Genomic DNA, 13,746 nt, shown 5'->3' with positions numbered 1-13,746 from the left:
ACCTCGGGGACACCCAGCACCCAGTCAGAATGGGGTGGGGGTGCAGCCACAGCCCCCCACTCTCCACCCACCCAGGTCCCCGGGGCTGGTTCTGGCGGGGGGAGCGGGACGGTTGAACATCTTGCATGAACGGTCCCGCTGTCACCCCACCAGATGCCGTGTCCCCGCACAATGGCATTAGCCAGCGGCACGTGGCCACGGGACAATGCTCCCGCCACCGCCCCGCTCGCTCCGGGGGTCACCGCCATCCGGGGGCCACCGCCGGCTCCCCGGGGGGACGTTTCGCCGTGTGTCCCCCCCACTCTTTGTGCGGGTGCCGGGACCTGTTGGAGCCATCTGTCAGGGAGGGGACGAAGCCACCGCCGAGCCGGGCAGTTGTGGCAACAGGCAGATTTATTGGCCGCAATCTGTTCTTGCCGGCCCGGCCCGGCGCTGGGAAGTCAGCCATGGATCCACTAATGAATTAATTAGTATTCCCTGTAATCCCAGGCTGCCAAAGACATGATTGCGAGTGCTCTAAATTAATGGGAAGGGTCCTGGGGGCTGGCGCGGGAAGGGACGCTCCCATGCAGTGATGCTGAGCTCTGGGACCAGAGTCCAGGCAGGGATGGAGAGGGGGGGGATGGCTTTTTTTTTGGGGGGGGATGACTTGGGGTGCCACTACCACCCCCAACCCAGCCCATTTACCAGCACGGGCAGCCGCAGCCCCCGTGCTTGGAGGAGATGGGGAGCAGAGCAAAGCGACTTGTAATGCCCAGCTCTTAATTAACGGGGGGTCTTTTCCCATTGCCCCTGTGTTGCCAACTGGGGGCTGTGGAGCCCGGGGCCCCTTGTCTTAGCTCTGCTGGGCCCCTTCTGGCTGGACCAGCTGCTAATTATCCCCCCTTTGCTCTCTCGTTACAGCTGGGAGGGATCTGTGTCCCCCCACCATGCTGATCCCAGCACCTGGACCCCCCCACCCAAGGTCCCAGCATCACCATGGGGGTGCCCCTCCAGGGGAGCTCCCTGAGGGGTGCACATCCAGAGGTGTTCATCGAGGGGTGCACATGCAGGCGTCCCCATCCCCATCCAGGGGTGCCCATATTTAGATGCCCATCTAGGGGTGCTCATCCAGGGGTGCTTGTCTGGGGTCCCCATTCAGCAGAACCCATCAAGAGGTGTCCATTTTTGGATGCTCATCTAGGGTCCCCATCCCAGGGTGCTCATGCAAGGGTGCTGGTCCAGGGATGCTGATTCAAGGATGTTCACCCATGGGTGCTCATCCAGGGGTGCCCACCTAGGGTCCCCATCCAGTGGTGCCCATCCAGGGGTGCTCACTGAGGGGTGCTGATTCAGGGGTGCTCATGCTGGGTCCCCATCCAGAGGTGCTCATTTTGGGGTGCTCATCTAGGAGTGCCCATCTAAGGTCCCCATCTTAGGTGTCCATCCAGGGGTGCTCATCAAGGGGTACCCATCTAGGGTCCCCATCCTAGGATGTTCCTACCAGGGTGCTGGTCTGGGGATGCTCACCAAGGGTGCCCACCCAGGGGTGCTCGTCCAGGGGTGCTCATGCAGGGGTACCCATCTGGTTACCCATCCACAGGTTCCCATCTAGGATGCCCATCCCAGGATGTTCATCCCAAGGTGCTCATCCAAGGGTGCCCACCCAGGGGTGCCCATCCAGGGGGACCCCACCGAGCGCACCCACCCAGGGACTCTCGCCTACAGGCGCCCGCTCAGGGATGCCCGGTGACTTGGGTGCCCACCGGGGGACATCCACACAGGGATGCCCGGGGTTGCCGTCGGGGTCCCGGGGCGGGGGGGCCGACGGGAGGAGCCGCCCTCGGCCACCTCCCCCCGTGGGAGGAGCCACGCGGGATCCGTGGCCGGGCAGGAGCCGCCGGCAGCGCGGAGCTCTCAAAGCCGCCGGGAGCGGAGCTGCCGCCGGTGCCGCCGCGGGAGCTGCGCGACCCTCGGGGCTGCAGCACCATGTGCCCGGGCGAGTGACAGCGGGAACACGCTGCGGTGACCAGGTAAGGGCGGACCGGGACCCCCGGGGGTGATCCGACGGGACACCCACTCCGACGGGGCTCCCCGGCCACTCGGTGCTGCCGGTTCCCCGGGAGACCCTCGGGGACAACGCGGGGGGATCTGCCCCGGCCGGGGAGCAGCGGGACACGGTCCCGGGTGGGGTTTGTGCCCTCCGAGGGGGGGGTGCGGGATGGAACCAGCGGCACCGAGCCCCAGCCGACCCCCGGCTCCCCGCAGCCGTCGGGGATGGAGCCGCAGCCCCGGGGTCGTGGGGGGACTCGTGTGCTGGGGGCTCTGCCCCCTCCCCAGCCTCGGAGCTGGGCACCCGCTGGCAGCGGATCCGGCCACACCGGCTGTCGCGGGGGATGGAGGTGATGGAGGTGATGAAGGCGATGGGGGGATGAAGAACCTGCTCCAATCCCCGGGTTTTGTTGCTCCGCTCCCAGGGTTGGGGACCCCGGTGCTCTGCAAGCGCAGCCCCTTCCCCAGCAAGTCCTGCCCGGGGTCAGGACCCCAGCGGGGGGGTCCCCTTTTCCAGGTGTGGAAGCTGCAGGGCTCCCCTCGAACTCTGTGCGCCCCTCTCCCCTGCCCCAGTAGGACTGGGATTGGACCATGAGTGGGACTGGAAGCTCTGGGCAGCCCTGGGTGTCACCGATGTCCCTGTAGTCACCCAGATGGCCATGCTGGAGCTGCTGGAGCAGCTGTGGGGCTTTTCATCCGCCCCCCAGCCAGAGCGCACCGGCTGAGCCGCATCCTCCTGTGTTCCCAGCCAGGACACGGCGCAGCGCTCTCCAGTAAATCCTGATTTTCATGGTCTGCTCAGGGGTGTCTTGTCCATCTCCATTATGAATTCCCATCCCAGCTGCCCATTTTTGTCCCTGGCTCTTGCGCCAGTATCTCTTCTGCATCCTCCTCCTCAGCCCTCTGGGTTTCTGCTGCTTTGGGTGGTCCTGTCCAGGGTCAGGGTCTTCATCCCAGGGGCTGGTCAGGTTGTCCTGGACCAACTGTCCCCATCTGGGGCACCGAGTTCCTTGAAAGGAAACCAGTGGAGGGTTGAAACCAAGTTTCTGGTCCTCCAGGGAAGGAGAAGGAGTTGAACAGAGTCATTTTGGGATGGGAGCTGGGTGCCTGGTGGCACAAAGGGAAATCATCTCCCTCTGCATTCAGCTGAGCCTTCACTACTTGAAAATTAGGGGTTTTATTACCTTTTACTGCAAGGGGTTGTTTGTGGTTCTTCTGGACAATGTGGGATGGAGAGGTTTGAAAACGAGAGGTGTCCAAAATAAGGGGCTGGACACGTATTCCATTTCAAAGCGGTTTCCCACCGTCTCCTTACTTGGGAAACTACCAAAGTGACTTTGTCAGGCAACTCCCTCTTTGTCTGTTTTTATCCCCTTTTTTAAAAAAATAATCAATATTCTGGAGAAAGAGAGCAAACCCCCTGCAAATTCCAGCTGGATTTCCAAAGAGACAAGATTCTAGAACCCCACGGAACTGCTGTGCCATGAAGTGCAGGGAAGGGGGAGAAGATGCTGGACCAGGGAGGGACTGGAGCTGTGGGCAGGGATTATAGAATCATAGATGGTTTGGGTTGGGGGGACCTTCCCAGCTCCCCCAGTGCCACCCCTGCCATGAGCAGGGACATCTTCACCAGTTGCTCAGAGCCCCGTCCAGCCTGGCCTGGGATGTCTCCAGGGATGGGACATGGGATGCTGCTTTGGGGACAGGTGCCCAAGGCTGGAGGGTCAGGAACCCTCCTCAGGGGTGGTCTGAGCAGATCTACAGCCATTCCTGGGCTGCAAAGTGGGTGCAGACCTGTGGTCCCACCAGGGTGCTGGCAGAAGGTGTTTGGACCCGGTTCAGCCAGACCCATCCGCTCACCCCAAGGAAGGTCCTCAACCACCTCCGACCCCGGATTTCCGAGCATCTGACAGACCCCAGTGACTCTGCAAAGAGTTAATTGGGGCCACATGGTCCTCTGGGGATACGAAGGCTGCGCGCAGCAATTAACACCCTAATCCAGCCCGCAAGCCCCATCACGCATATTAAAAGTGGGATTTTCTGCGTGGGGTGGCCGGGGCGGTGGGGCCGGGGCTTGGGCAGCACACTTTCAGCAAAGCTGCTTAGATACTAAGCTTTATTAAATGAGTCAGGCACGATGACAGGATTTGGGGGGGCTGATTAACATGAAACTCGGGCTGTTTTGTGCAGTGGGACCGTGGCCGTTATGGCAGAGGAAGATTCAAGCAAAGGTGCCCAGGTTAGGAGAGCCCAGGCAGGAAAACACCCAGCGGCAGATGAGCAGAGGAACTTGACTCGCAGATTCCCTTTTGCAACCCACAACGTGACAACCAGGGTTGAAGCCATGAGAGGAGGGACTTGTAGAATTATTACAGAATCAAAGAATCATTTTGGTTGGAAAAGCCCCTCAAGACCAACCGTTCCTCAACTCTATCACTACCCCATGTCCTGAGAACCTCATGTCCGTCTGTCCAACCCTCCAGGGATGGTGACTCCAGCACCGCCCTGGGCAGCCTGTTCATCACCCTTTGGGGAAGAAATTAATAACCTTAAAATGGAATTGTTGGAAGCCCTGGCAAAGAGCTGCTGGGCCCTGGGGAGAGGCTCCAATGGCTCCCAAAAAACCAGCAGAAACTATTGTAGATAGATAGATAGATGACGGATACTTGGATTCTATAGGTACCGTTAGGGGACTGGAAGCAGTTGTTGTCTCTGGAAGATGATTTGGAGCTCAGTTCCTAATGCCCTCAACATGTTGAGTGATGCTTCTGCTGGATTTCATTGACGTCTCGTTGTCCCTTTGTTGCAGAGATCAGAGATGACCAAGACATATGCCAAGCCCAAAGAGATGGCGGAGCTCGTGAGCACCCAAGCCTGGATGGACGACACGTTGAGCTCCAAAGATGAGCTGAAGGACGAGGACGGCAGGCAAGGTCCTTTTGGATTGATGCCCGGCTTGAACGAAGAGCACGACAGCATTGAGGAAGAAGAGGAGGAAGAGGATGATGGGGAAAAGCCCAAGAGAAGAGGACCAAAGAAGAAGAAAATGACCAAGGCGAGGCTGGAGCGGTTCAGGGCCCGGCGGGTGAAGGCCAACGCCCGGGAGCGCACGCGGATGCACGGGCTGAACGATGCTCTTGACAACCTCAGGAGGGTGATGCCCTGCTACTCCAAGACTCAGAAGTTGTCCAAGATCGAGACGCTGAGGCTAGCAAGAAACTACATCTGGGCTCTGTCGGAGGTGCTGGAGACAGGGCAGACCCCCGAAGGGAAGAGCTTTGTGGAGATGCTCTGCAAGGGCTTGTCCCAGCCCACCAGCAACCTGGTGGCTGGTTGTCTGCAGTTGGGACCACAGACCTTGTTCCTGGAGAAGCATGAGGAGAAGTCCCCGGTGTGCGAATCAGCCATCTCCAGCCACCCCTTCACCTACCAGTCCCCGGGGCTCCCCAGCCCACCCTACGGGACCATGGAGACGCATCTGCTGCATTTGAAGCCACCGACCTTCAAGAGCTTGGTGGACGCTTCCTTTGGAAACCACCCCTCTGACTGCACCACTCCCCCCTACGAGGGTCCCCTGACGCCACCCCTGAGCATCAGCGGGAACTTCTCCTTGAAGCAAGATGGTTCTCCAGACCTGGAGAAGTCCTACACCTTCATGGCCCACTATCCCTCGGTCAGCCTGGCTGGAGCACACGGACATGCCTCCCACTTCCAGACCACAGTGCCCCGCTATGAGATCCCCATAGACATGAGCTACGAGTCCTACCCACACCACGTGGCCGGGCCTCAGCTCAACGCCATCTTCAACGAGTAGCAAAGCAGAGTTAGACCCAAATTCTTGACACAGAGAGAAGTTCGGCCGCGTCGTGGAGATGTTTCTAGAACGGACACAACTGGAGCGAGGGTATCGCTGTGGGGTGAGAGACTTCTGAGCATCGCTGCAGGACGTTGTTGTGGAAGGTTCAGCCGTCCCTCCTGTCCTCTCCCAACACGTCTGCGCTGGTGCCACCTTGTTGACATCGAAACTGTCCCCAGGAGCCATGTGAACCCTTCCTTCAACCAAGAGCTGAGCCATTGCCTCCTCCTCCCTCTCCCCCAGAGATGCTCATGAAGGCGGCTTCAACCTACAGGACTTTCCTCCTGAACGCACTCCAGCACTTGGGGTCGGCCATTGCCAAGATGTTACGGCTCCTTCTCCTCCGTCCTTGGGGTGGGAGGTGTGGGCACACCTCTGCCTCACATTGGGGATGGACAAGCCCCTCGTGCTCCTTGGGATGACCGGTTCCACACACTCCAATGGGTTCATGGTATTCTGTGATGGAAAAGGTGGGAATGATCTAGACCATTTGCAGAAGACCAGTATGGTTGCTCCTCCTTGACGCTTCCTGGCCCATGGAGAACGTTTTCTTTGCTGCCACCCTATCATCCAGGGACAGCATGGTCCAGCTGGGCTCAGAGCTTCTCATGATGGTTCCTCCTGTCCTCCTCTGAGCCTCAGACTCATCCGTAATCTACAACCAGCATGAGGTTATCGTGGATCCTGGAATCTCATTAAGGGACAGCTGACCTTCCAGAGCACCCATGTCCCTGCTGGATGAGGAGTTCTCAGCCAAACCTTTGCTCCTGGCTTGGACCACATCTTCTTACGGTTTGTAGCGTTGCTCATCACCATCCGTGTCCTGCAGACATCCCGGAAAAAAGAAGCGTGTCTTAATTTCCTGTTTTATTTATTATTTACTACGTGCGCGTGGGGGGGTCTAATTTATTTCCTTCCATTTTACATGAGATGTGGAACGTGCTGAATAACCTCCTCATTTCCCAGTTGACTTCCAGGTCCTTAGGTGGAGTTAGCTTTGTGGAGACGTGTGGTTCTTGCAGTGCTGTTGCTCCAGGACTATTTATTAGCCATTATTTATTTAATTTATTTGCTTCCTGCCCTCGTGCTCTACTTTCTGGTGATGGAAACCAAGTATTTAACCAAGAGGTTACATATTTAATGTCGAACTCCATATTTAACATGGCCATTTCTTGGATTTTTGGAGGCTGCTTGTGCCCAGCAGCTCCCAACTCATCCCTTGTATTTCTAGAAGAGCAATAATTTCCAAAGGCTATGCAAATATTTTTGTTTTCAAGAAAATCCAGGCAACTATTTTTGATGTCCTGCTGGCCAAACCTCCATGGTTTGCAGAGGTGTTTTGTATAGAGTCGGGAATTTGGAAATGACTTGAGCTTCGGAGCTCCCTGCCCAGTCCCTGGGGCTCGGGGGCTTTTCTTTTGTACTGAGAACAGATGCTTATCCTTTTGTAAAGAGAACAGAACTGGGTTTTTAGCTTAAATAAAGTTGTGGTCTTGTTTCAAGCAGCATCGCCGCAGGGCTCTTGTCTCCTTTTCTGTGGTTTTCAGCGTGGTGGTGGTGAGGGGCAACCAAAGGATCTGAAGTTACCCCCGTGCTGGGGTCCAGCTGGGATCCCCGACCTTTTAGATCATTGAGTCCACCCGTTCCCCACTCCTGGTGCCACCCCATGTCCTGAGAACCTCATGTCCGTCTGTCCAACCCTCCAGGGATGGTGACTCCAGCACTGCCCTGGGCAGCCTGTTCAATGCCCCACAGCCCTTTGGGGAAGAAATTGTCCCCAAAATCCAACCTCAACCTTCCCTGCATGTCACACACGTGTGTGTGCACCTGCATGGCTGTGCACACACCAACATCACGTGCACAGACAACCCTTTGCACACGTACACGCTGGCACACACATGTGCCAATGTACTCTCCTGCACAGGTCTGCGTGTGCACACGCTTGTGAGCAATGCACCAATGCACACACGGAGGTGTGCACGTGCAAACAGGCACACACATGGGTTGGCTTGGCCATGCAGAGGCACCAGGACGTGCCCTGCTTGGACGGCACAGGGGACACCGGCGTCCTGACTTCACCTTGTTGTAACCATCGTGACCAGGCCCTTGAGTCCTTATTTCCCAGCTGCGCTAAAAGCCCCGAACAGCTTCTGGCTGCTGCTGAGACCTCCCCACGGCCCCTGACGCGGGACCCCGTGCTCCACGTGTCCTCGCACGACGCGGTGCCTCGCCGTCCCCCGCCCCGCGCGCCGGCTGCTGCCGGGAGCCCGGTGGGAGCTGCCGAGCACCGCGTCCCCGCAAGCTGTGCCTGGCACGTGGAGCGAGCACCGGGGGCTCTCTGGGGGGACCTGCAGCTGCAGCCGCGCTGCAAAGGGCTGGGGGAGACCCTGCGGGCCCAAGCGGGGACGGGGCTGAGGGGCACGGGGGGAGTGAGCTGGGCAGGAGGAGAGGAGAGGAGAGCTTGTGTGTCCCCTGAGCAAGGGGGGATCGTTTGGTTTGGGAGTGGGCTTGGAATGCACCTACATGAGGATGCACCTACCTGGGAATGCATCTACCTGGGGATGCACTTACCTGAGGATGCACCTACCTGGGGATGAACCTACCTGGGGATGAACCTACCTGGGGATGAACCTACGTGGGGATCCACTTACCTGGGGATGATCCTACCTGGAGATGCACTTACCTGGGGATGCTCCTACCTGGGGATGCATCTATCTGGGGATGCACCCACCTGGGGATGCACCTACCTGGGGATGCACCTACCTGGGGATACACTTACCTGGGGATGCTCCTACCTGGGGATGCATCTACCTGGGAATGCACTTACCTGAGGATGCACCTACCTGGGGATGCATCTACCTGGGAATGCACTTACCTGAGGATGCACCTACCTGGGGATGCATCTACCTGGGAATGCACTTACCTGAGGATGCACCTACCTGGGGATGCTTCTATCTGGGAATGCATCTACCTGGGAATGCACTTACCTGAGGATGCACCTACCTGGGGATGCTTCTACCTGGGAATGCACATACCTGAGGATGCACCTACCTGGGGATGCTCCTACCTGGGGATACACCCATCTGTGGGTGCACCCACCTGGGGATGCACCTATCTGGGGATGCAGCTACCTGGGGATGCATCTACCTGAGGGTGCACCTACCCGGGGATGCACCTACCTGGGGATGAACTTACCTGGGGATGCACTTACCTGGGGATGAACCTACCTGGGGATTCACTTATCTGGGGATGCTCCTACCTGGGGACGCACCTATCTCTGGGTGCAACCACCTGGGGATGCACCTACCTGGGGATGCAGCTACCTGGGGATGAACCTACCTGGGGATGCACTTACCTGGGGATGCATCTATTTGGGGATGCACCTATCTGTGGATGCACCTACCTGGGGATGCAACGATCTCTGGGTGCACCCACCTGGGGATGCACCTATCCAGGGATGCACCTACCCACGGATGCTTTTACTTGGGGATCCACCTACCCAGGGATCCTTTCACCTGGAGATTTATCTACCTGGGGATGTGCCTACCTGAGGATGCACCTACCTGGGGATGAACATACGTGAGAATGCAATTACCTGGGGATGCACCCTCCCAGAGATGCTTCTACCTGTGGATATTGTTACCTGGGGATGCACCCACCTGGGGCTGGCTCTTTCCCTGCCCTGCTCTGCACGGTGGGCTGGGGGTTATTGCAGCCTGTGGAACTGAGAGCCCCTTTCCTGCATGTCCGCACAGCATGGCTGTGCACACACAGCAACGCTCTGGGAGCAGCGGGATGAGGCCAGTGGCCGGCTGCCCGCTGGTGCCCAGGGTCCAGCTGTGCCCCCGGCCCCCCCAGCCCTTGGCTCGCTGGCCGGTGGCCAAGCCCAGCGTGGTGCCAAGTCCCCCGGGCGTGTGTGCGCCCGACAGCTGGGGAATCGTCCCTTCCAGCAGCTCCAGCCTGTGCCAAGAGGGCAGGGAGCTGTGCCAGGCGGGGCAAACGCTGCCCTGCTGCTGCGCTGGCCCCCGGCGAGAGCACAGCTGGCCCTGGGACGCGAGGGGACATCCCCATGTGTGTGTGTGCAGCAGGGTGAGGGGTCTCTCATCTGTTCCGGGGTCCTGGCTCCGCCGGTTGGTACTCGGGGTTGTTTAAATCCCCTGTATGTCTGCAGGACACGGGGGTCTGGCACTGCTGAGGAGCTGAGAACTGGCGCAATCATTGCTCCCCAGTGCAGCCTGGGAGTCAACAGGGAATCACATTTTGGTTGGAAAAGCCCCTCAAGATCATCGAGTCCAATCGTTCTCCACCCCCAGCACTGCCCCATGTCCCTGAGAACCTCATGTCCGTCTGTCCAACCCTCCAGGGATGGTGACTCCACCACTGCCCTGGGCAACCTGGGATGTGGTCCCACAGCTGGTGGGGGGGACAGGACGGGCAGGTCTGGGCCCTTGGATGACAACGCCACATCTCACCAGCCCTGGTGAGGACCCACAGAAACAGCAAGGACAACCTGGTGCCCGGGAGCCCTGCAAGTTGAGTCCATCAACTGCACTTATGTAGCCTAATCTAGACTAATTAGCAGGTAGGACAAAGGAGCCCTTGTTAAAAACTCCCCACTCGCCACACAATGACCCAGCTGAGGTTGGAGGATGCTCCTTCTCCTGGAGGAAGGACCAAGGAGGCTGGAGCCATCAGGAACCCCCAATGATCAATTGGCTCCTCGTGCTCCAGCTCCAGTCTTGTTGGGCGAGGGTTGCTTTGGGATGCAGAGCAGAGACACCTCCAGATGGCTCTTGGGCTTCCAAAGCTTTGCTTTAACTCCACCAGGTTCTCCATCTAGATCTACATGGAAGTCACCTCAGATGGCAGAACCAGATCCTCTTGGGGACCCGCAGCAAATCCGTAGGGGATCTGGATGAAGACCAAGACTCTATTTTTAAGGATGCTGGAAGGAAGAAACTCAGCTGGGGAATGAACAGGGTGAAGAACGACCAACAGAGCTAAATGTGCCAGCTGGGAGAAACCTCCTACACCATCATCCCTGGGTAGCTGGAGAAGACCCCAAGGGAAGGAGCTTGGTCCCATCCAACGTGAGGCATCCCCATGGTTGCGGTTGGGGTGTCCAGCACCAGTTGGACACACGGTTTGGTCAACAGTGGTGGTGTCCATGGAGGGGACTCCCCAGCTTACCTTGGGAAAACGACCGTTGGGACCAACTCTTCACTCCAAAGGGTCCACGTCGCCCTGGTTTCCACAGTGCTGTATAATTGCTAAGTCTTTGTAAAGCCCAGATTTAAAAGCTGTAATTCTGATATTGTTTGTAATCTGATAACACCATGAGCCACTGAGCTCCTAATGTGCCCAGCTTGGGAAACCACAAGGATTTTCCCACTAAGCCGAAATGTCAGACTGTTGATTCTTGAGTTAATCGTCTTTTCCCCCTTGGGGAACATCAGATTTTGGCAACTAACTTTCTTGCTGATTAGTGTGGGCCGGTGGGAGAGGAGCTGCGCGTGGTCTCAAGGGGATCAATGTGGTGGCATTGTGGGGACACCAGGATGTACCAGGACACTGCCTGCACCCACCATGCATCGAGGGTTAAATTTGGCTTGTGCAAAGCTGTGATCCTCAGGCTCACACTGCGTGTTGCAAACCAACCCATCACTTGGATGTCTGCACCCTTCAGGACCTGGTTCTTCTTTCCATGAGTTCAAGCTGCTGCTTCTGGACATGGTTGTGCTGGTGGGTGTCCCCATCCCAGCACCCAAGCACCCTCTGGTCCACCTGCCCAGTGTCCCCCCAGGCCCTGGAGCTGCGTGCATGTGGCTCAGGCCACACAGAGAATCATCACAGAATCATTTTGGTTGGAAAAGACCATCAAGATTGAGTCCAACCATTCCCCAGCCCCAGCACTGCCCCATGTCCTGAGAACCTCATGTCCGTCTGTCCAGCCCTCCAGGGGTGGTGACTCCAGCACTGCCCTGGGCAGCCTGTTCAATGCCCCACAGCCCTTTGGGGAAGAAATTGTTCCCCACATCCAACCTCAACCTCCCCTGGCGCAACTTGAGGCCGTTTCCTCTTGTTTTATCCCTTGGGAGCACAGACCAACCCCCCCCTGGCTCCAAGCTCCTTTCAGGCAGTTCAGAGATCAGAAGGTCTCCCCTCAGCTCCTGTTCTCCAGCTGAACCCCCAGGTCCCTCAGCCGCTCCCATCACACTTGTGCTCCAGCCCCTCACCAGCTCCATTCCCTTCTCTCCACTCGCTCCAGCACCTCAAGGCCTTTCTTGAGGGCTCAGGTCCAAGTGACACCCCTGGAAGGTCCCTGAATCATGACCTCTGAGGCTTCCAGACCAGCACAGTCATGTGCCAGGACCCCCAGCACCTTTGGAGCCAGAATACTCCCCGGGTCCCATGGCAGGGTGGGAATGGGGAAGCCTGGGGGGGCCGGGATGGTCCCCCAAGGTGAGCGATGTTCCGGTACCAGCCATGGCTGGACCGAGCAGATGCTGAGGGAGCGTTTCCCCTAATCCCCCGGCCCGGTCCCCGCTGCGCAAACACTCTGTACAGCTTTGCAAACAGATTGAACGCAGGCTGATCTGGAGCGCGGCAAAGAGCTTAGAGGGACTCGGCGGAGCCAGCGCTGGGATTTGTGCGAATTACCCGCCCCGCGCTGGTGGGAGAATCTGGAGAAGCCAACGGGATGGGGACCCCGGTCCCATCTTGGCTGGGTTGGATGTGGGAAGGGGAATTTGCCCTTCCCTGGGTCCCTTGTCCTGGACAAGGGGTGTTCAGGGTGGTGGAGCAGCCACGAATCCCCAGTTAAATCACAGAATGGTTTGGGTTGGAAGGGATCCTGAAGGTCAGCAAGTTCCAAACCCCTCGCCATGGGCAGGGACACCTTCCACTAGACCATGACTCGTGAGCCTTGGGAGTTTTGTTCGGTTTAAACTTCAGTTGAAGTTTTATGTTCGATGTTTTTGGCCCCTCACACCAAGAAAGACCTTGAGGTGCTGGAGTGAGCTCAGAGAAGGAATGGAGCTGGGGAAGGGGTTGGAGAAGGAGGTTGAGGTTGGATCTGGGGAACAATTTCTTCCCCAAAGGGCTGTGGGACATTGAACAGGCTGCCCAGGGCAGTGCTGGAGTCACCATCCCTGGAGGGTTGGACAGACGGACATGAGGTTCCCAGGACATGGGGCAGTGCCAGGGTTGTGTTAACGGTTGGACTTGATGGTCCTGAGGCGCTTTTCCAACCAAAATGATTCTGTGGTTCTATGACGATCACAGAACGACCGAATCACAGGAGGGTTTGGGTTGAAGGGACCTTCAAATGTCACCTTACCCACCCCTGCCATGAGCAGGGACATCTTCAGCAGCTCAGGGTGCTCAGAGCCCCGTCCAGCCTGGCCTGGGATGTCTCCAGGGATGGTTCATCCACCACCTCTCTGGGTAACCTAGGCCAGGCTCTCACCACCTGCAGTGCCCAAAATTTTGCATTGTAATAAATTTTACACCATAAAAATGTGTAGATCAGATTCCCAGGGACTTGGGTTGGTGCTGGGGTGGGGGAACAGTTGGACTCCATGACCTTGAGGGGCTTTTCCAACCAAAATGATTCTGTGATTCTATGATAAAATCTGCCCAGGGAACAGGCGGCTCAACAGCTCCTTGGGACAGGCAGGGACAGGCAGGGATGGGCAGGGACAAGCAGGGACAAGCATGGACAGGCAGGAACAAGCAGCTCTGGTCAGTCCCCGGATCCCACGCTGGCATTGGGGTGGCACCGGCGCCATCCCCATCTGAGACATGGGAGCTGTCACACTGCCCAGCACACACACACACACACAGGGCTGTGTTATTTT

At 57.9% G+C, this 13,746-nt stretch overlaps 1 protein-coding gene across 1 annotated transcript; it reads left to right on the top strand.

The window, feature by feature from the left end:
* The first annotated feature begins 1,780 nt into the window (after window positions 1-1,780).
* NEUROD4 (neuronal differentiation 4) lies at window positions 1,781-7,397 on the top strand. The gene is made up of 2 exons (XM_065859027.2): window positions 1,781-2,012; window positions 4,841-7,397. Exon 2 carries the CDS (start codon window positions 4,850-4,852, stop codon window positions 5,843-5,845), a length of 996 nt encoding a protein of 331 aa, XP_065715099.2. The 5' UTR covers window positions 1,781-2,012; window positions 4,841-4,849; the 3' UTR covers window positions 5,846-7,397.
* The last annotated feature ends 6,349 nt before the right edge of the window (window positions 7,398-13,746 follow it).

The sequence above is a fragment of the Patagioenas fasciata genome, chromosome 28 (assembly GCF_037038585.1).
Source record: "Patagioenas fasciata isolate bPatFas1 chromosome 28, bPatFas1.hap1, whole genome shotgun sequence".
NCBI lineage: Eukaryota > Metazoa > Chordata > Aves > Columbiformes > Columbidae > Patagioenas > Patagioenas fasciata.
This window is presented reverse-complemented; position numbering and strand designations above follow the sequence as displayed.